The sequence below is a fragment of the Chamaea fasciata genome, unplaced genomic scaffold (genome assembly GCF_029207755.1).
Source record: "Chamaea fasciata isolate MVZ Bird 193981 ecotype frontalis unplaced genomic scaffold, bChaFas1.0.hap1 SCAF_5, whole genome shotgun sequence".
NCBI classification, from domain to species: Eukaryota; Metazoa; Chordata; class Aves; order Passeriformes; family Sylviidae; genus Chamaea; species Chamaea fasciata.
Window position 1 is genome coordinate 35961170 of NW_027094090.1, and position 23141 is coordinate 35984310.

Below are 23141 nucleotides of genomic sequence, written 5' to 3' on the forward strand. Positions count from 1 at the left end.
TTAAACTAGCAGATCCCAAATAAAATAATTAGAGTGTGCAATTAAATAAAGTCTAAACACAAATTCCTTCTAAAGCACAACAGAACCTCACGACTAGGGATGTGCCAACATTTTTCTGGACACAGTATGATCAAACAATGCATTTTTTCAAGAGAATGAATATATCTGCAAATTTATCCAAAATTCAGCAGGACACATGTCCTGAAGTTGGTGAGAACTGGTGTTTCAAAAGCATTTCATCTATTCACTCCACAAAATACTTTAAAAAAATAGCTTTCAAGTTTTCCAATACATACTGCTATTTACTCTGAAGCAGTAGTTACTTTGAAATTATTTACTCTGAAATACAATTAAATAATCCCTTGCCAGGCCATTCCTTTAAACTACACATTTTAAAATCATTTGGGAAAAAAAGTTTGGCTTTGTGATGATGCTTTGCAGAAAGGTAAGGGTAACCAACCACTGTTATTCTCCCTGGATTTTCTCACTGGATTTCCATGTTGATTTGACACAGACAGTTTTTTCTCGCTCTGTTCTTTTTATTCATTTGGAGTTACATTTCTCAATACATCTAGGGAAACCCAGCACAGCACTGTGCTCTCCCATTCCAACTGGAGTCAGACAAAAGCCTGAGCTTTTGCATCGAACTCTGTCTGAGGGCAGGCTGCAGCAAGCAAGAGGTGGCACCTGGTGGCAGGAATGGAACAACCCTGCAACTGAAAGGACAGAGCTCCCACCTTGGAAGAGGGTGATGTCCATTTCTCACCCTCAGCCATCACTTTTATCACCTACCCAAACAGTAAACAGTCACCTAAATTACTTCTACAATCATAGTTCTGGCCACAGGTAACTCAATGACTTCAGAGCTGATAGAAGCAATAAAATCTAATTTAACAGTCTCAAGATTTGAAAGCAGGAAAATACTGTTAGATAACTACTATGTTCTTTCCCAAGAACTACTGGTTTGATAATTTCTGTAGCAATTTTGAATACCTGAGGCAATAATCACAGGCTTTTCACTGGGAAAACCTGATACATGGTTAACTAGAAACCAAAAAATTAAGTATCTCCCAGGGAATTATTTTGAGACATTGTAGTCTAGGCCATTAGCTACACAAACAAAAAAAGTAGGCAACAAAACCCCCAAAGGTATATCCAGCTTTCACAATGGCATCATAGCTCAAAGCAGAAGCCTCTATTTGTTGAAGAAATTCTCCTAAAGGAAGGCACATTTCCACTAAAGTTCAAACTACCACAGTCGCACACAATAAAAAGGTGAAGCTATGAAAACACTTGGAAGTCACCTGCAGCAGAACAAGAGCATTCTGATGCCTTCCTGTAAACAGGCTTAAATGAACCCTGTAGAGGAGAGTCTCCAGCAGCTGAAAGGAAACAAGATTTTGGTTTTCTGCTCCTCCTGTCACTTCCATTAGGAACTGTAGTATCCTCCCACATACATAGTCTTTTCCATCAAAGGAATTCTCCAAATTCAAAAACTAGAGAGAAATAAATCATAGTAACAACAATCACAATACAAGTAAAGCTTCTAGGTTAAAGTTTCAAAATAATACAGATCACAAACTTCAAATAATGTCTTTTGCTATCTTATGAACTGCGTTTGCTTCCATCACACCGATTTTTCGTATTAAAACTCAAAAGATACCACTTGTAATATGTACAAGTACACCCAAATTTTGAATTCAATGTAACATACTGATTTTAAATAACTTACTTACTACCTGAAGAAAACTGATGATTTCTACAAATAACCTGCAAGAACTTTGATAGTTTCATTTTCAACTTTTGAGTTTTCAAAAAGCTACAGTGCTGTTTATTTGACACTTTCCCTGTCACACATGCTGACCTTATACAGTAGAAAACACAAACTTACAGGAACATTTCATATACACTTTAAATTTTTACTTACTGTCCACCAGATTTGGTAAGAGGGAGCATATTCCACTGCTGTTTCACACATTTCCTGTATCTCCTCCTTGGTTCCTCTTTTTGAGAAAAGTCTGAGGTAATGACACCAAATTTCAGGATTTTCTTTGTTGTTCTCAAGGGCACGAGCCAGAACATTTAAAGTAGAATCCAAACACTCAGATGACGAGCTGCAAAAATTAAATATTGAAAAAAATCACATCAACTGCGTTGGTATTATGACTTACACAGTATCAAATATGAAAACAGATGCTTTTAATTAGAATGGAAGTCACACACAGGAGGGCATCGTTTTTTAAACGTTGCCCTTCACTATCAAGGTTTCAAAGCTTGAGCAAGTCTTCAACCTTCAGAGGTTATCGTAATAGGTACAATTATCACAGTGCACGGACATAAGCATTCTATGAAGGTTGCCAATTCAAATGAAAGAGTGCAAATTAACTGAAAATGGGTAAGATTGATAAGATTGACCTGTAAGCAAAGTTCTCAAGCCGCAAGGATACAAAGACATTTACATCATATAGGCTTAAGAACTTAAGCAGCAATTTTAAAAGTGTAGTAAAGTAAGTTATATTTTTGTTAAATATTTATTTTCTACAGTCATTAAATATAAGCCTTTCTTTCAGCATATCATACAGGTTCTGTCTCTAAGACATTAAAAAGTGGAATTTTCTTTTTTGAAATAAAAAATCATGAGATGATACCCACCAAGTAATAGAAGATCAATTGAAATAACTGACTATACTGCAAACCAAAGAGCCGAGAGCCGAGCTATAATTCATAAATACATCTTCCATAAAACCACAGAATGCTTCTGAGGTCCCACTTATTCTGAAAACATCTTCAGAAATTATTTTGCATGGACATTTATGAGAAGAAAGATGCAAGTCTCAAAAAAACCTAACACAGTTAACCATGCATCAGTCTGAAGCTTTCCCAGTCCCACTACTTTCACCTACTTCAGCAGTCAGATTTCTTCAGAGTACTGAGGAAGTGGGAATGGGAGAGGTGGCTGTTTTAAGAAAAGGATGCCTATCTTCCACTAGGTTTACTCCCTTCTTTTTTTGGTTGTTTCCCAAGTACACTTATTTTTAGAAGGCATGCTCTTCTCATGCTGCCCCTTGCTGGTAACACTTTGATTACTGGCCTCTCCAGTTCAACCCCTACTATTGTTCAGGCACCTACTGATACAGTTGAACTGATTTTTTCCTACATTATCCATTATCCACAGTTTAAACAATGTTTTTAAAGTAGAGCTGCGCCTCTCTATTCCCCTAGTTTCCCTGCTACACATGCTCAACTGTACTTCACTATTAAAATTGAAGTCAATCATCATAATGGATGAAACCATCATGACAAAATCCCTATTGAAATGATCTGATTGCCAATAGAAACACGGTACCCTGCCCCATAACTTTAAGGAAGAGAAGCTAGAGAAACTTAGGAAACCAAAGTTTTTAAAAAATCACAAAATAAGAAACCAGGTGTTCAACTGGATGATTTCTACAGGGATAAAACCAACTAGCAGAACTGTACTTATAAGAGAGATTGCTGATGAAAGTAATTTCAAACATTACTACAACCATTCACTCTGTAGAGGAGAATGATTAGAGTTCATTGGTCCACTTTTACCGCTGGAAGTACAACATTCCACTGTAATCTTACACACAGCACTATTTAAACATGAACAATTACTTCTCCCACACTACTTTCCATCAACTTCCACTCTGAATCAGAATCTACCCAAAGATAAAACATTAGAGTAATTTATTAGTCATATACTGTACTAAATACAGTAGGAAATATAATCCATTTTTAACCTGCTTGAAAGCAATTAATTATTTGGGGCATTGTTGACAAAACTTCTTTAACATCAAGAAGGAAACTTGATCACAGCAGCAAGGTCTCAAAAGTAGCAGACATACCCTTCATTTTGATTCAAGTATTTATATGCAAGTTTAATCCAAAGCTGTACATCACAGGGGTTTTCTTGGACACTTGCTTCCAAGTTGGAAATGTCATCAGTCTCACTTGTAAAATACCGGACATCATCTGGAGTCACCACGGTATCAAGCACTGGAACTCTTTTTTTATGTTCTGTGGGATGGGTTGTAAATAACACACAAGTTTTTTAAAAAAAGAAAATTTCCTTTTTCAAACAGTAGTGACCTTGCACTCTCACAAGTGGCAGTAACTCTCACAAAATGTGGCATGTATATATTTCAAGTATTTCAAGTACTGATCAGAACTAAATAGCATTATCTCAGCACCCTTCAAACTGCATTGCCTGTAGAGAACTGGTTATATTTCAAATGTGAAGGAATGAAAGAATTAGCAGTATGTCTGCCTTGATCAACAGACACCAACTAAGGCAGTTCATGAGGCAGCATTAGGAACTAGACACATTTGACAAAGAAAAATTTGTCAATTCTGAGTCTCAAAAAATCCTTTTTTAGAGATCTGCTAACAAATCCTAAAGCTCCTATTTGCAAGTCACATATGAAACACTGTTAGGTTACTGATGCTCTAGCAGCTTCCAAATCTCAAATGCTGCTTAACCACAGCTTTTATTTAACTCCTGACCTCACACCAAATACAAACTCCGTACAAATTTAAGGTAACTGAACATTGATGTTTTACTGCTTAAAGTTTGGGGGAAGGAGAAAGCCACGCTGTTGAAGGAAAAAACAATTTTTAGAAAATCCTAATGGTGTATGGGCAAGGCTGAAACATTCCAGGGAAACAGCTCCTTATGCTCCTTTTAAGAATAGGCAACTAGAAATACCACCCTAATTTCCAGTCAAATTAAAGAAAAAAATCTAATATAATTACAAATGTAGGTCAACATTTACCCCAAAATTTATGCAAAACAAAGTCTGCATACAGGAAGCGTAAAGTCAAGAAAACTGTTAAAAGCACTGGTTTCCCCAAGAAGCACTTCAAAAATCAAGTGGTAGAAAGAGGTGGGTGGGTTTTTTCCTCCAGTGCCACACATTCAGATTACCATATTTAATAGGTCCAACAAACTGTTCCTCTTCACTGCTGCTACTATCTAACAGAGGTTTTCTACAGTATTTTGGTCTCCATTTCCTTTTCTCTTTCCAAGTTGTATGTGGAGGTGCTGTAAACAGACAAAGTAGTAAAAATTCTTTCACTTTTCTGCATTCAAGACTAAAATATTTTTCCTGATAAAAACTTCAGATAAAAAGATTCTGTGAATGCAACAAAACTGTATACATTTCAATACTACTTAAAATTTATTGTTCTTAAGTGCATAAATAAATTCTATAAATGGAACTCCAAAACTATTGTATTATTGCCTTAAACTCTTGTTGACTTTATTTTACCACAATCAGAATTTATAATACCGAGATAAATAAAAGATGTGAAAACATATTCTTGGTTTACAAAATCTAATATAATTGGTTTACAGGGTATTTACATAATTTTTAAAAGTTTTCACATGTTGGATTTAATCTACCAAGTTACTTACTGTGACTTTTACTCTCATTGACATTGCTGGCCAGAAGAACAGCCATCTGATCCACTGACATACGATCTCTGTTTATACCAAAAAGTTTCTCAACATATTTTTCTGAAACAAGAATATGTGCAGCTTAAGTAAGCACATAGATCAAAACAGCTATGTAACGTAACTACAATTTAACGCAATCTATGATAAATTTATGAAATATGACTGCTGTAAGAGGCATGGTGATTTAACACACTAGCACAAAGAAACGAAAAAGAACAAAGTTGTTTGGCAACTTGCCTATATGGCAAAGGTATTGTTGTAAAATTCCAGCTTCACTGAAACAGATCAGTGTAGTAGTTACAGAAAGAACTGAGAAAGGAGAGAGGTAAAGATTCCATGCTCACTGGTCCCCAACACCCTGAATCCCAGCAACACTTTTTTTTTGAGTAAAATGTTCCTCAGATCAGTGACTGTTTTCTTTCTGTAAGACACTAAGGTAACTACCCATGACAAATGACTGAAATGGACAACTGAAGAAACTTCACATAGTTGTATCTTATACAATGCTTTACATAAAAGTCCTTGCAGCTAGAGCTTTTGATGAAACCCATCAAAATTCTCCCTTCAGAAAATATTTTTTAGATACAAAAGAGAACAAAAGATTCATAATAACCTGTGGCAGCGCTGATTTCTTCATCAGTGCTTTTTTCTGAACAGCCAATCAGTTCTAAATTGTAAGACAGAATATCCTGAAAGAGCTGCTTACGGTTAAGAGTGCAATCTTTCATGTGCTGCCTAAAACAAATAAATGAGCAATTAATACATTTATCACAGCAACAAAATACTAAGAAAGTTTTAAGATACACTTGGGTGAGGCATAAAGAAAACAATACCCACAGAAAAACCATTGTTTACTTTGAAATTAGGTTAAATACATCTTTGATAAACTTAAGCCTACATCACAGTATTTAGAACTTTCCAGTTGAAATAAGAGAATTATAGGAATTAGGTATCTTTGTACCGTAAGAGACAAACAATGGTCTCATGACAACAGCTAAAAGCTTATCCAGAATGAAGTTCACTCCTATTTTACCAGTAGTTAGGTTTCTACATTGGTTTCCATAGATTTCTATTTCCAACCAATTCATATCCACTTCTAAATATACTGCACAACATTGGTAAACTACTTACTTTTTAATACAATTTAACACCAGCCTTTAAAGAAAAACTTAGCCAGTACTTTTCCAGGAAACCAAAATTACACTACAGTATCATTATTTTCTTACTTAATCATTTATTTGGTATACATTTTTCATATCAAGTGTGCTTAACAGTATCAACCACTATGTGAGGTTCGACAATGAGTTGACATTATGCGGAAGTCGTATGTAACCAGTTCCATTTGAATTACTAGAAAAATGTGAAATATTTTTTATCAGGCCATACTGTTTTTCTAAATTTACAGCTAAATAGCCTCCTCTTTCTTCATGGCTTAGATGAAAGAGGTTTTTCTTCCAGCTAAGTATCTCTAATAGAATATTAAAAATAACCATGTCTAGAACTTGTGCATAGGATCACGTATCAAGATCTTTCAAAGAAAAGAAAACCATACTTATTTCAGACTCAGACATCTAGAAGAGAGACTGAATTTAAGCTAAGAAAATGAAGAACAACTTACCACTGACAGTCATCATCATTACATGTGCCTGTTAAGTCAAAGCGGCAGAAACACTGTTTTGGCTCAATCATATTGCTGTATGTGATTGAACTGAGGTACAGCTTCTCCTTGGTACGGAAATAAGGACTAAACCTAAAACGAAACAGCGAGTTATTGTCATAAAGTACATAAGGCAAGACATCAGTTTTCTAAAAAAATGCAAATAAAAATCACTCTGTATTAAATCTCATTATTTCCAAAACCCTGCTTACTGACCAAAAGCATCATTAAGCTACAGGCTAAGAACAAGGTAAAAAAAAGAGCGAGACGAAGGGAAAAAAGGAATACTTCTCAACCTAAGTTTTCCTCTAGCATTCTCCTCTCCTTTAGGTGCAGAGTTTCATTAATATGAAAACAGAAAGTGTAGTAAAATCCCAGTATGGAAAGCAAACTATTAAAAGTGCATTTCAGTAGTTTATAGAAAATCTCATGCTCTAATCAGCATTAAAACCAACACCAAATAAAAGTGTCAAGAGAACTGCAAAGATTAACTTGAAGAAAGTGGAGAAAAAACCCCAAATGTATTAGCCTTAGAATGTATAAACAAACAAAATCAGTCTTAGTCTAGCAGACTAACACTTGCTTTAAATTTTTAGCTGAAGTTAGACTACACCAACTCTGGGACTTCTAGCTCCTTCAGGAACAGACATCATAACCTACAAGTTAAAATGAGTACTCCTGTAAAGATGGCATCCTCCATTATCTACTACATAAGACCACTGCAATAAAAAACCTGAAGCACATGGTAAGATACAACTTCTCCAGTTTAAATTCCACTATTTTGTTCTCTAAAATTTCATGTGTAGGAACAAAGTTCTCTTTAGCCAAAAAGAGAGATGTGCCAAATTGATTACACTTGCAGATATTACTGTCAGATCAAGATGAATCACTGTGATTATGGCTCTTTCCACTGAGGAAGAATCCAAAAATAGAAGATTAAGCCAATTTTGACTCAGATAATGTAAATCCCAGCCAAGTTCAAAGACTGCATAATTGAAACCTCCTTCTTGGATATACATGGCTTCATACTAGATCGAAAAATCCTGTTTTCAAATGCTTAATCACTTTTTTAGTTTAGCTGTATAGAAAAACATGCAATACAATGTAAATGCAGCACACTGCATAAGACCAAGGGATGTGCATAGCAGAATAAAATCATTAGATTAAGCCTAAGTCAAAGAGCTGCTACAGTCTTCATACCTGTAGGATTTAAATAGTAGAAGAGGACTGCGATACGGTCCAAACGGAAATGGTTTCACTTCAGCTTGTTTACTTTGTGATGTAAAAAAATCCATGTCCACTGAAATTTCCTAGAAAACAGATAAACAGATATACAGTAGCTGCCATACCACCTAATAAAGACAGGCCTCACATTTAGTTGTAAGACATTTACCTGACCACACAAGACATCTTCTTTAGGCACAATAAGGGCAGTACTTTTCATTAGCAGTTCTTTCAAGCTGTCAGCTTTAGCATAAAGTTTTTTCAGTTCATCAATATTCAACCCAAGGAACAGCTCAGGCTCTTCTGAAGCCTTTTTAGAAAGTTTGTTTATAGTTTCTTGTTTCGGAGTGTCCATGTGTTTAAGATTTGGCTTAGTAAAAGAATTCGATTCTCTGAAAGATCTCCTTCGTTCTCTGTTTGAATTTGACAAAACTTCATCATCAAAGTAATTTTCTTCACTGTCCAAAGTCAATTTGTCCTGTGTAAGATCATGAAGCGATGGCTGAGGTAATGCAAATTCAGATTCCTCTTCTATATGAGGTGTAGTATTTGATTGTTCCTTGGTTTGAAGTGCACGGGCCTCCTTTAACTTCTGAATCTTTAGAGCATATTCATACTCTAGCTGCTGCAGTCGTTTTTTCTCTAGTGCAATCAGTTCTGCTGAAGGCTTTTTTGGACTTGATGCAGGGGAGGTGTCCAATTTCAACATTTTGCTTGGCTGAAAAGAAAAAAAATATTCTTTACTTCAGTTTTCTCATCTACTGATCTATCAACAGGAGGGAAAAACATAGGCAAAATATTTAATTCAGGAGTTTATAAAAACATTTTAAACTCTTGCCTGAAGATTTCAACAAACAGCAGAAAAACAACAGAAATTTGCCACAATTCAAGTGGCAGATTTGCAGGTTCTACGATAAAAATTACCCTACATCATGTACAGGGCTTCAACAGAAGTTCTGGCCCTAGTCAGATGTTGAGCTATAAAACAAGTACACAGAGTGCTGCTGTGCGTAGGAGCACTAAAATTGAGAAAAGTATTTTAGCCTTGTTTTCCTGGTTTTTTTTTTCAAAACAGTATCAGATCCCCTCTGCAGCAACTTAGCTTGATAGTTTAACAAAATCATTGATGTCTACAGACAGTATTTTCTTCTTTCACAGCCTTGTGGCTCCTCTTATTACTTATCTATGAATGCCATTCCTCTAGCATAGAAATGTAGGTTTTGAGGAGTTTTCTTCCTCCAATCATTAATGCTTTTTTGAATTCTCAAAAATGAACACCAATAGGAATACTCCCTACATTGTTTCTGAAATGTTCTCCTGAAATTCCATTTGAACTCTGTTAATCAAAATTGACACTTTTCCAAGTAGTTTGGTTTAAAAGCATGCTGACTTACACCAAGATGATCTTGCTCTAGCTTTCGTTTCCCAATTTCCTTACTTGCTACTGCTTTTGCTCGAGCAAGCTCTTCTCCATATTTTAATGCCAGAGCTTTTTTTACTGTAACTCGCTGTTGAACTTTATGTATCTGAAAAAGTAAAGATAAAAACTAAATACTACAGCAAGATGAACATTTACAGATATGATCAGATAATAAAATATAATTACATGGAATTAATTAGATATAATATAACTAGTTGGGAATTAGTAAGTAATTCAAAGAAAGCCTACTGCCTCCAAAAATCAGGCATCTCATTTCAAGATTTCCAACTCTAGGAAACAAACATTTCAGAGTGCCAGTTACCTGTTCCTGAAGCCTCTTGAGAAATGCCTTGTTAACATTCAAGATTTTCTCTGTTGCTTGTAGCTGTTCAGCCAGTTTGTTAATTTTATTTTCAGCAATTCGAACATTCTCTCTCTTCCTGGCCTGTTGTTGCAATAAATTTTTCAAGACAGACTCCTCCTTCATCAACAGCATTCTGAAATAGAAAACAAATGTACACAATTTCTTCCAAAGGTAAGTTGCTTAGAGCTACTGCTGCTCCCCCAAAACCCCAGTTATTTAAGAACACAGCTCTCCTCACTTATAAAAAGACTACAAATTAAGCCCTCTCCAGATAGCCCTAACATCCATAAGACAGTAAACAGTGTCAATACATAAAGCATGTTTCAACATCCAAAGTTCAGCACGTAAGTATAATGCAGATGAAAACGTTCTAGTTACAAGGACAGGGGAAGATAAATAAATGCTCTATCTTTAAGACTGTTTTTAATACAATAACAACCAAAACACACACATTCTTGCCTTCTGTTAAGTAACAATCTAGTTCCATCTTAGGGCACATACACACATGACCAGATTACACGCCATATTATGGCTCAACAATAGACTAGACAAATTACAAAAAGCTATGCATTAAAGGAAGATAAACCCTTAGGTAGATGGGTGCGGATAAAGAGATGAGGGAAGATTGTTCTTCAGTTGATGACTGAACACAAACCAGTTTGTTCACAACACCATACGGAAATAATTAAGTGGCAAAAGCAGCTGAGAAGAGGATGCAAAGCACTTACAGTTCCAACCATGACTTGAAATTAGGGTGAGAAACACAAAAGAGGCATGCCACAAGAGAAAAGCCATATTAGGTGGCACAAATCATTCTGGTCACTGAACATAAACACAGCTGAAAACACTTAGTATGACAAATCATACCTAAAACTGATCAAACACCACACTGGCACTACAACACAACTCCTTTTGCACAGCAATAGAATTAAAGGCTGAAGAGTTCAAGATGACAGGAAAAATCGTTCATTGTTCTTGAAATGCTACACATCCAAAACTATTTACTCTTTTCACCCTGTTAGGCAAAAGGTAGGACTTGTGACAGTGAAATGCATACCTGTTTTTCCTCAGCTTTGTTTCTGCTTCTGTGACTTGTTTGGTCACTACTGCTATTCTCCCAATTCCATCAACTTCACAATCAGAATTTGCAGGGGATGAATTGTTCTTCACTGGATCAGACTTAATTAAGCGCTGTTTTTCACGACTGATCAGAAATATTAAAAACAAAGATGTTCAGTAACTTCAACATTAATTCAAATATCTACTCCCGAGAGTTTTTAAATCTTTGAAAAGCATAGCAGGACAAGATTTCAAGTCAGAAGAAAAAGTACTTTCCACAACTGCACTCAGTTACTCCAAGTCAGTTCAAATCCAAGGATTTTCTTCAGACCTCTATGTTTTCTTACCAAAAAACTGCACAGTGGAAAAACCTAAATGCGATTGCAAGGTTTTTAAACTCAAATTTTCCTACAAGTTACAAAAGGCGACTAGTAAAGGGTGACAAATAAAACACATTTTACATTAACAATTGAACTAAGGTTACCTGGCAATCTCTTCTTTTAAAAGTCTGTATTCTATTTTCTTATCTTCTGGCAGAGCCTCTGGTGTTCTCATTGGATCATTCTCTTTTTCTGATTTTGGAGGGGCTTTGATTTTTGATGCCTGTTACAATTAGACTCAAGTCAGTACCAGTCACACTAGTTTAAAATACAGCTATCAAGTAGTACTTGCAAGAGGAATTTCAGCACTAGCTTAAAGCTGTTCAAGGCTGGTAAGACCTTCTAAGCCACTAATTTTTTGCTTAATGATGCATTGAATTTTAATTGAAAAAATCAAACCAAAATATATTACAAGTTCTATATTCGGGATGCTATCTTCAACAAAAATAGTTTATTAACTTGTGCAATCCAAATTACAATGTAGTTGTCCAGACAGGAGTAATGTACTCACTTTTACCCCCTCTGATGGAATTGCAGTGCTTCTTGACCGAATTCTGAAGTTTAAATTCCATTTATAAAGAAAAATCACTAAAATTATTAAAATTTTGATAGCATTTACCTCAACGTTTCTCCTTGCTTCTTTTATCATAGATTCTAGTCCTCCAAACACACTGCTAGTTGAGTTAGAGGGCTCTCCATCAGACTCACTGTCATCTGAGTCATTTAATGTAACCACAACAGACTTGTGCTTTGGAAGCTGGGGTGAGAATGTAAAAGTAAGAAGACAGTAAGAAGACAAAGTTAGAGACACAGATTAACAGAGGACATACTGACAAGAAAAAATAAGGTTAACTCCTTTTGTTATGACATCCACCAATTCCACATTTTAAGAAAAAGATAAGAATTTGTACATCTCCACAAGACAGTAATATTACACATAGTCTTGATATTGTACCTTGAAAGGTACTCCAATGTTTTCAACCTACTCCCAAGTATCTGCAGCACATTCATTGGTCCATGATCATAGCACACAAATCTCAAACACCTAACTCCTATACTTGATTAAATACTTTAATTGCAATTAACATTACCATCTGTCATTTGCAAGGAATTTTTTTAAGTAACTGAGAAGTAACAGCCAATCAAATCTGCATTAGAATCGGTGTGGCAGACACACCAAAACTCCCTCATCTTGCTGCTACACAGCTGCAATGTCTCTTGTCCCACAGCTGTACTTAGCTGATTTTACAGTGAGCTGCACAGGCAGTTTGACTGGTAGACACCAACAGAATGTAATGAATAGATGAAATCATGATTAATCACCTTTTGCCAACACAAGTTTGAAAAGCTCACTGAAGATCAGGTGACTGCCAATTCCAGCACAAAGAAAAATGCAGAAACGAGCAAACAATCTAGATTAACCTCAAATGCTCTGGAGCTACAGCTTGGAAAAAAAAGCAACTTATTCAACATTTCCAGGACTGCTCTTCTGATCTCCCACTGTAGATCTAGACATCTATAGTTACATGTTACCCTTTATCTCAGAACAAAACCTTGTCAAAGCTCTAAGTGTCTTTTAAAGCATTAACCTCATCAAAATACTACCACTTTTTTAAATTAAAAAGACTCAATTTTCCACAAACAGTTCTTGTTGATACTCTGGGGCAATTCTCAAGATATGGGTTATATCTACTACTTCTGAATGTACTCCAGCTACATCATTTTTTCACAATAGGACAGGCAGGTGAAATTCCAGTTTATGTTGGTACAAGGCACTGGTCCTCTCCTCACAAATACCCTCTTTCAGCCACACTCAGACATGCTAACTCTGACATACCCACTATTCAATGAAAAAATTCAGCTCCTCCTAGAAGGAAAAGTACTTTTGGCCCCAAGTTAGTTTTCTAACCAATTTAGGATGTTAAATAAGTTCAGCAATGGGACTGATGCTCCAGACCCTACTTTAAAGGAAGGGAGACACCAACTGGCCAGGTGCAGGAGGAAGAGCAAGACTGCCTCTGTTTTGGCAAGGGTGTCTGTGCTAGTCTGGATAAGAAAATAATTGAACTGTATTAACAATCTCTTAGTTCACTGCATGCTGGCATATTTTGATGCTCTCTTCAGCTATAAATTCTTGCTTCAGTGTCAAAGTCTTTCTAGAAGAGCATATAGATTGTCAAAATGACTAATAATTCCAATGCTTAAATAAAGCTTCACTCTTCTGTGCTGTATCACCAGAAAACCTAAGTCTGCTCTGCATTTGAACTGAGCTCAGTTTCAACTCACAGCCTCATCAGCAGGAAGCACCAGTATTTCCTTACCGTGATCACTGCTCGTGGAAGCCTTGGTACTCTAACAAACTTTGTATTTTGCACCCGTGGCTGAGACACAGTATTAATACTGACAGCAGACAGATTGCTTCTTGGCACAGGCTGCAAGTTGTCTGGAACAGGAGGGGAAGGTGGACCACTATTACTTGATGTTTCCTAAAAAGCAGAACAAAAATATGGTCTTAAAAATACACATCATACATAGCTATTTTAAAAAGCATCAGTATAAATGAGACTGATTCATACATGTCTTGGAACTTGAAAATGTGATTTAGGCAGACTACTGAAATGTATCAGAGAAATGTTGCAATTCTGCACCAATATCAAAAAGGCACACAAGAGCAAGCCAGTTATTCACAGGTCAACTGCAAAAGACCCTTTTAGGTAAGGACAAAATCAATATATTCTTTCAAAACCACAAGCTTAGCTTCTCACTTCAACAGAAACCCTCAAAACAACAACAACCTTAATCTCTTCCAACTCCTTTTCCTAGAAGGTTGAAACAAAGTTTTCTAACAACTGAAAGTTCAAAGTAATAAAGATTTTCTGGCAGAAGACCCCCATTCCTTTGACTTACTCCATTTTCAGTACCTTGAAGTTTCATAATTATTTCAGAACTAACACAGAAAGGTGCAATTTACAATTCCAGAGTGGCTCTTGTTAATTTTTTTTAAGTCTCCAGAAATGCAGCACAAAACCCTCACTTATAGCAGGTCGCATAGAAATTTTGGTCGAGATTGCCACCTAGAGGCTTACATTCAAACAACAATAGAGTACCTCAGCTCTGAAAGCACGCTTGTTGGCTAGAGACTTGAGTAATTCTTCTCTTAAGAGCATCTCCTCCTCCTCTTCCTCATCAGCAAATGGAGGCTTTGGTGGCTGCTCAGGCTCTTCAGGGGGAAGAGGGGGAAGAGGTGGAGGTGGCTCAAGAGAAACACAAGGAATACCCTCCATGTAAAGATGGCTCAAAGACGGTACAGGCTGAGGAAAAAAAAAAAGTAAAACAAAGATTTGAAATGTGAAAATTATTACTCCTTTTTGATTACTTTGCAGAGGTTGAGACCTAGATGATTCCACGTTTTAAAAGTAACCTAAACTGTTTCAGTTTAATTAACACTCAAACTACATTTACATCCCTGTCAAAGGCTGTCTCTGTACAGTTAGTTATTTCTCACAGAGGTTGATGGAAGCAATAAAGTAAGATTTGGATAGTGGAAGCTGTGGAGACATACAAACTAAATGTAAATGAAAATCTGAACCAGAGGTAGTCTAGCCAGAGAAATATAGTTGACAAGCAGTCTTTAAACAGTTTTATGAAACTGTCTTAGCAAACAAAATTACAATTTCCCTTAGTCAAAAGTTCAGAAGCTGTCGCGAGAGGAAATGGTACCTTTCTATCACTTTTCTGAGAAGAATAACAATCATTCACCGAAAAAAAAAAAAAAAAAAAACTGGTAGTGAAAAGAACTCCACACTAATTCAATTTCCATGTGGACTCTTAGGTGAGATGACAGAAAATACAGTCAAAAGGCACAAAGTTTGAATGATGGATGAGCTATATGTCTTGGCTTTTCCTCCCCTGGGTAACAAGTCAGAGATCATCCTTATCTACCTACAAATGTGGCCCAGAGATAAGAGGCAAAGTTGCCTTGTGCTAACAGTTCCAATTCATTCTTTTCCTTATGTGCTTGAGATAATTTTTGCTTTGTGTATGAAAAAGCACAGCTCAAACAATGAAGAGAATTTCAATTCAATAGGAAAAACCTCCATTAACCAACAACTGCCTCAGCCAAGAGACAGCTGAAATAAAAGTTTTAAAACAGCAACCACAAGTCTAACAGATAGTTCAAGGGAATCATTAAACAGAGTATAGCACCAAAGTCAGAATCTAAATTTAATCCTAGCTTTAGCGTTAGAAATCAGATAAAAAACGAGAACTATCAAGGTTACTTACTGGAATTGGAGGAGGTAGTGGCATGGAAATTGGTGGTACTGGAGGTGGAAAATATCCTACTGGACACTCAAAGAAAGGAGGCTGCACTGGGGAAGAAGCTGTAATTAAAATACTGAATGTAAGATATCTGACACGCATTTATTAAACAACTCCTGCTTTATGCTTCAACTGATTTAATGCAGAATGCTTCAACTGATTTAATGTAGAAGACAAATGCTTTTACAGTGCACTAATTTCAAAGGTAACACCAGATACAGCACAGTGCCTTTTTTTTTACATGTATGTATATTTTTAAAAAGAATAGTTATATTTTCTTTTTCTCTTTTATATACAAAATACAAGTACAGCCAACCAGGGTACTGCCAAGGTAATGCAGCCCTCAAATTGAATTTAGTTTGCAAGAATTTACCTTCTAAAACAAGATATGTCAGTACCCTGTTCTGCTACCAGAAATGCAATACAACACAAAGTAGGACAGAAGCAGACCCAAAGCACAGCTGATAAATTCTGAAACATTAAAGGAAAGATTGAGATGCTTTATGAAGAGAGATTAGTGTAGCTTACACTAGCAGGTGTAATATTTTAATAAAGTAATATATAAGAAAGGGTGACAAGAAAGAAGAAAGAAGAAGAATAAAAAAGGGTGGAAGATGAAAAGCAAGAGAAAAAAATTAGCCAAACAAGTAGTATGCTTAATGAAGTTCTCAACTCTACACATGTTGAGACAGACACAGAAACTCGACTACCTTAAATGCACCTCAGACTCAAGAGTCAATAAATCATTTAGGCTGGAAGAGACCTCTGGAAGATGTATGACACAGTGCAAGTGCCCAAAGCAGGGCTGCCCCCAAAGTCAGGTTTTGAGTTCCAGGTACACTTGACAATGGAGATTTCACAACATTTAAAGCTGCTCTAGTGTTTGACCATCTTCTATCTAAACAGAATTTGTTCTGTTACAATTTAAGCACTGCTACTTGTCCTTCTGCTGCCCACTTGACTGAAGAGTTTGGTTCTGTCTTGTCTGCAACTGCCCACTAAGTAGCTGAAGATAAGATCAAAATCCTTCCTGAGCCTTCTCAACACAAATGCAGCTTTCTCAGTCTCTTTCTGTAAGCCAAGTGCGTCGGTCTCCCAATGAACTTTATGAAAACAGGCCTGAAAGTTCCCCTTAGTCAAAAAAGTCTTTTGCTGGGCTCATTCTAGAATGCCACTCTCTCCTACTGTGAAACCAGAAAACTGGCAATCAGTGATTAACAGGCCCCTCCAGTCACTGACCCCCAACAGCCACAGTGCCACAACCCAGGCTACGGTTCACCTGTCATCCAAAGCCACACTGCTGACCCACATGCCACTCAAGGTGCACTGGGACACCCAGGCCCTTGTTTTGCAAAGCTGCTGTCTGTACAGTCAACATCCCACACAGCTGATTGGGAATATACAAGTGTACTGCAATGTGAAAAATATACCCTGAAGACCTTAAAAATACCACTGCAGCAGAGATGGAAAGTTAACAGAATTAGCTCACCTTAAAATGTTAGTTCTATAATTCAGACAGCTTAAAACAAGCATTTTCTTTCTAGAATAGTGGCTTATTTCCTGCCTTTTACCTATTTTTGCCAAGCACCATATAAGAAAACTGTAAGTAAGTCTTACCTGGTGAGTTAGTTTCACTGTCTGTATCCATAGCAACTTCATCATAATTATCATACTGATATATGCCTCCTGCACTCTCTGTAGACTGCTTTTCCAACGACCATCTCAAGTCTGTATCTGATGACTTAACACACAAAAAAGTCTTTTATTTAGCTGGTCTTACATCATTATTTCAGAGAAAAGCACTAAGAAATAAATTTTGGAAGAAGGCCATTAGAATTTTTTCTTCCAACTGATTTATAAATACAATTTACTTATCTTGTACAAGAAGAATCTGAATATTACCTTTTAATCAAATCCACTGCAGGTAGCACCCAGACAAACTGACAGGCAGTTTTAAACTGTATCTCTTCTGGTATGATTTGGGGGGGGGGGGGGGGGGGGGGGGGGAGGAAGTGTGTTACAATACCTGGAAACAATTTTTAAATACCTTTGGGGTCATTCTGCATCTGGTAAATGGGCATGGTTATGTATTTCTGAAAGACTGCAAGTGAATTAAATGCTATATTATTTCTGGTAATCTGCCATGGCAGCTACCAAGAATGCTTAAACTACCCTTCGCTAGAAACAACTCTCAGATGAAGAATCTTTTTATTGTCCCAGAAGGAGCCACATGCCCAACTGAGCCAAACCCAGAGACTGGCAACTCATAAATCAGATTGTTTAAAGATCTAACACCATATGGACACCAGTCAATGTTCAGGACTGAAAATAAGCAGAACACCTAAGTACAACTTCTCAGACTCCTTAACTCCTTATCTTTCAGAGGCATACAGAAGACATTTTTGTAGCTTCCAGAATATCTACTGTTCACAGTCAAAAATTTTTAGTCTCCATTTTCCACTCAGTATTACCATAAACATGATTCTTCTACAACATGACCTCAAACAGGGAGCCTTAACTCCCTTAGATGCTGTTCATTTGTACAGCATTAATAGTGCCAAGCACTTGAAGCATCCAGCTGCAGTGGCTGTACTGCTTCCAGGCTGAGAGAATGCTATAGAAACAGTCTTTTTTTTTCTGTATTGTACCAATGTTTTAGAGACAGACATTAGTTACTCAAGTGTCTTTAGCTAATCTCAATGAGAGAACAGGAACAGCCTACAAGGATAGCATGACGACCACTGCAGTAACTACTACTTCATCAATTTGATACTATGTGAGGGTAAATCAATTATCTCTGGGCATACCTTATGCCTCAACAAAATAGATTAAATACTACATTGAAAAAACACCACAAAGCAACCAAGTCCTCCAATGACATTTTGAAAGAAGCAAGCCACTGAAGTTGCATACACAGAAAAAGTTTTGAAAATGTGGAGAAGAAAACCTTGAAATCTGAAAGAAGAAAGCTAAAGAGTTTCACTGATTGGTTAGCGTTAAATTACAGGCTGCTCTTTGACCACGATGTTTCAAAATGTCTTTAGGAGAAAAATGCTTTACCATTGACTTGTAGATGTACAACTCATGCAAAATTGATTTTCCAAATCCAAAGGGAATACTTGTCTAGCATGGGATTAAAACACTGTAAACACTGAAGTATATTGAGTTTTCCTTTCACTGCTATATTTTAATTATTCTAGGGGTGGGGAAAGCAGGGAGAAGAACAAGGGGATTCAGACAGGATGGTGACAAAACCAGGTGGGACAAGACAGAAATCATTCATGAATCTTAAATGTAACACCAGAACACCATGTAAAAAATTTGTTACCCTGCTTCTTGATCTCCTCTTTCCTCCAACTAGCTTCATAAATCGATTGTACTGCTCTTCTTGATTTGAGAGGTCCCTAATTTTTCTTATTTCTTCTTCTCTCTTTCTTCTCTCCTCCTCTTCTTCTTGTTTCCTCTGGTCTTCCTCTTTCTGCCGCCTGTCCAGTTCTTTTTGCTGCTGTATCTTCTTTGATGTCTTTGTCAGTTGCTTCCTCAAAGTTTGCTTGCCTTTAAATAAAAAAAGTACGTGATTAACTTCATCTTACCTAATTGGTTCCACCGAATCTTACGCATTCTTCAAGAGCTTTGAGTAAACGTGAGTAAAGGCTCATTGCTCACATAACCTTTTTTTTTGAGGCCACACCACTGACAGCCTTTTCAGTAACACTGAACTTATTACCTGTAGTACTGGGTTTTTTTGTTGAATGTGCTTTTGTACTGGCTTTGATTTTCTGTGTTACACTTTTCGTTTTTGTTAATTTTTCCTTGCTTTCCTTCATCACCTGTTGTTCTTTTTGCTGCCATTTTTTACTAGCAGACTGAAGTGCAAGAAGCCTAAGTTGCAATTCAGACATCTCCTCCTCATCGTCAAGCAGCTTCTTGAGAAGAAAACAGAAGAAAGGACAAGACAAAAAGTCAAGAAACGTAATTCAACAACTCTTTCTTTACAAGGTATTTAGAAATTTTTCCACATATTTTTACTAAAAGAAAGCTCAAAATTCTACTTTACTGTCATTTATTAAAAACTGACAGCTCCTATTATGGGAATGTTTCTGGACTGCCATTTGGAAAAAGCCACCAGAGTACCATAATGCATTCATGCCTCATCTATGGAAGAATATTTTCTTACCTTTTCAGATGCAACATCCGAACCGCTAAGCTTTCGCGCCGTTTGCTCTTTGTCTTCTGTACCTTCCAACAGAAAAAAATACCGTATTTGTGAACAAGCTGTTTCTCATGAGACAGAGCTACATTAAAATAATGAATTTTAAACTATACAACCATATTCTATCAGTATCACTGATACACAGTAGAAAATCATAGCAGTGGTAAATGCAAGATCACATGAACAAACATTCGTATAAATTTGGCATGTCAGATAAAATCATCAAGACTCCGTAAGTCTAAGGCAAGACTTGTCACTTCTTAGTAACTGTCTTAAGGTTCACATGTACTTCCTCAAGAAAAAAACGGATTTGCAGACAAGGGGAAAAGACTTCTTGTCATGTGTTTTATACTACCATCCCGTATCAGCTGCTGTCCTGAGCATCTCATATTTCACTGGCAGCTATTTTGAGTAACTGGTCACACTTTTGCAGAATTAAATACGAAAGCCCAAAGCAGCAATAAGAACAACACCTGCTACATTTCACACCAAAGGAAAACAGAAAAAAAAGTTATCCTATGGAAATGAATAGTACAGCACTGTTTTGCCACTAAATATTAAAACGTTCAAATGCTAATTTCTTAGACTTCCCAAAATACAGGCATTCTTATAATGTACATATATACATATATTAACGTACTCTGTTTTACACATAGTATACATAATGCTGTACATATTGCATTATTACATACTTTATTATAGCAAATAATTAGTAATATAATTGGCTGCAAAAACTAATTTCACTATTTTTATATAACTATACATTTATATGTTTATAGGCATCAGACAAAGGAAGGACACATTTAGAGAAGCTTGGAGCTCTTTTGCTACTTCAGTCTTTCTTCAAAGAAAGATTCCTTCCCACAATTCAAAATGGTGGAAAATAAATTCAGATTCTGTACAGCTTTAACTCTTCCTAGCATTTCATAAAAATTACATTCAAAAAGGCACCATTTATGAAGTACGTTATACGTGAACAAAAATGAAACTTAAGAAATGCTGAAGGTCTTCCTCCTTGCACATGCACGCATTTTTTAAAAATGCACATACAAAAAAAAAGTGTAGTATCTAATACCCATATGAACTACAGAAAAAAAATGTTAGTATACTATGACATTCAAGATGTTCAAAAATGTTAGTATACTATGTAAAGTTCCTAACCATCCAGTTCACAGGATGAAAGTAGGAAGACAGATGGCATAGCAGGTTTTTTTAATGCAGGCAGATGATGGGACATTCTATTCAAGTACAAATGCCCTTTCAAACCAGAAGGGGACAACGTGGACACAACAGGCTAATGAACAACACGGGAAGTGAAGTAAGGAATACTGTCAAGCCTGTCAGAGCAGCAGAGCCACAGAGAATTAATCTGAGAGACTGAAACTTTCCTGAGCTTTAAGACAAGTTCCCCAACTTTTACAAGTCTGCAGAAACATCCAGTGCGCCATTTAAAAAATAAATGAAATTGGAAAACCAAATTTTGCTGATTTCCCAATACATGCAACATGTATTGTGGCAGTAACGAGATTTTTGTAGTATATATTCACTTAGTACACATGAACCTGCAATGACTCCAATCAGCTGAATTTTTCTTTGGAAGCCTGCCTTACATTGTCATAAACATTCATTCATACATAATCTGTCTGCTTTCATATATCATAGATTTAAGTATCATGCAAAAATTAAATGCTCTTAATATGCGTATTACAGCATCTATTTTTCACTATCATATGAACTACATTATATACTTCAGTGCTTTTAAGTTTGGAAGCTGGATTTTTTAGACTATTTTGCTTTTTAAATAGCTGCTTCATTCCTGTGCTGCTATGTTCTCTTTCCACAGACTACTACGTTTTCTTTTATCACCAAAATTTATTTGTTTTCTTCATGTCTGCCAATAAATCCTGTATGACCTATTAAAGAACACAAAAAAAATCTATTATTAATGGGAAACACACAAGGGGGAGAAATTACCTAGAATAGGGTGGTTTGACTACTAATTATCAGTTTTCTTTTGTTTTCTTTACAAGATCTGTCCTGTTCTGAAGTCATACATAAATCATTTTGACTTTCAGTGCTCTAGCCCTACCTTTCTTCATATTCCTGTCAATTACTCACCTGCATTCTTATTCAATCCATTAACTACTTTGTCTCTTCCCACTCAAATTGATAGTTTACACACGCTGGCAAATTAGTAAACACCAGATGACAAGTGATAGCCTCAAGCACCCTCAACCACAGCAATCATTTACTAGAAGGACATGAAGCCCTGGAGTAGCAAGCTTAAGTCAGCTGCCTTGTTTTGCTGCAGACTCAGAAGAAAGCTCAAGCGCTTTTACCACAGGCCAGGTGGACACAATCACTTATTTTTCTATAACTGGCTAACACATCTCAGCAATTTCCCTCTTTAGTCAGCAGTCCAGAATTATCTTTGACAAGACACTTATTCTACCCTTTGTCTGCATTTTGTCTACAAATCCTTACCATTTCTGGCCTACAACTTATTGACTGTGAATATCAACTATGACCAAAATAATTCTCACGAAAATATCTTATGGTGTTAATAATGCCAAGGTCATGGGTCTGACCCCTGTATGGGACATTACTTTTAAGAGTCAGACTGGATGATCCTTGTGGGTACCTTCCAACTTAGAATATTCCATGATCCTGATCTTACACTTAAGAAAACACAAAAAGACAAAATGCAGAAAAAGGGGTCTCTGAATGTTCTCTTTTCAGCTAAAAAACCCCCATATTTTGCTTCTGCAGAAAAGAATAAGGCAAAAGCAGAAGTAAAACTTTCAGTGAAAAGTCAATGATTTCTGCTGTGAACAGCAATTAAAACCTTCAAGTCTTGACCTCATGCTTCCTACCAAACAATCCGTCTAAGAAAACACATTATTTAAAATACAAACCCAAAGCAAAAATATGCTTCCAAGCATGTTTATGTAATTCAAGGAATTACAAAACACAGGAGTCAAGTACATTAAATCTTTAACTTGAAACTTCTAACATTTTAATTACA

General features: G+C 36.3%; 1 protein-coding gene across 5 annotated transcripts in view; it reads right to left on the minus strand.

Moving 5' to 3' along the window:
• ZFC3H1 (zinc finger C3H1-type containing) overlaps positions 1-23141 on the minus strand; it is a 40734-nt gene that overhangs the window by 12075 nt on the left and 5518 nt on the right. The window contains exons 3-23 of one of the 5 annotated variants that reach the window (XM_066183252.1): positions 20081-20136; positions 19631-19826; positions 19232-19458; positions 17521-17644; positions 15868-15965; positions 14691-14894; positions 13905-14069; positions 12203-12340; positions 11688-11806; positions 11202-11348; positions 10103-10277; positions 9755-9886; positions 8530-9078; positions 8337-8446; positions 7098-7229; positions 6093-6214; positions 5438-5539; positions 4949-5065; positions 3870-4041; positions 1928-2114; positions 1305-1496 (exon numbers count right to left, since the gene is read on the minus strand). In XM_066183252.1, coding sequence (XP_066039349.1) covers positions 1305-1496; positions 1928-2114; positions 3870-4041; positions 4949-5065; positions 5438-5539; positions 6093-6214; positions 7098-7229; positions 8337-8446; positions 8530-9078; positions 9755-9886; positions 10103-10277; positions 11202-11348; positions 11688-11806; positions 12203-12340; positions 13905-14069; positions 14691-14894; positions 15868-15965; positions 17521-17644; positions 19232-19458; positions 19631-19826; positions 20081-20136 — 3464 coding nt within the window. Of the gene's footprint in view, positions 1-1304; positions 1497-1927; positions 2115-3869; positions 4042-4948; positions 5066-5437; positions 5540-6092; positions 6215-7097; positions 7230-8336; positions 8447-8529; positions 9079-9754; positions 9887-10102; positions 10278-11201; positions 11349-11687; positions 11807-12202; positions 12341-13904; positions 14070-14690; positions 14895-15867; positions 15966-17520; positions 17645-19231; positions 19459-19630; positions 19830-20080; positions 20143-23141 lie in introns of all 5 variants that reach the window. The other 4 variants (XM_066183251.1, XM_066183250.1, XM_066183253.1 and 1 more) reach the window with 4 other exon arrangements.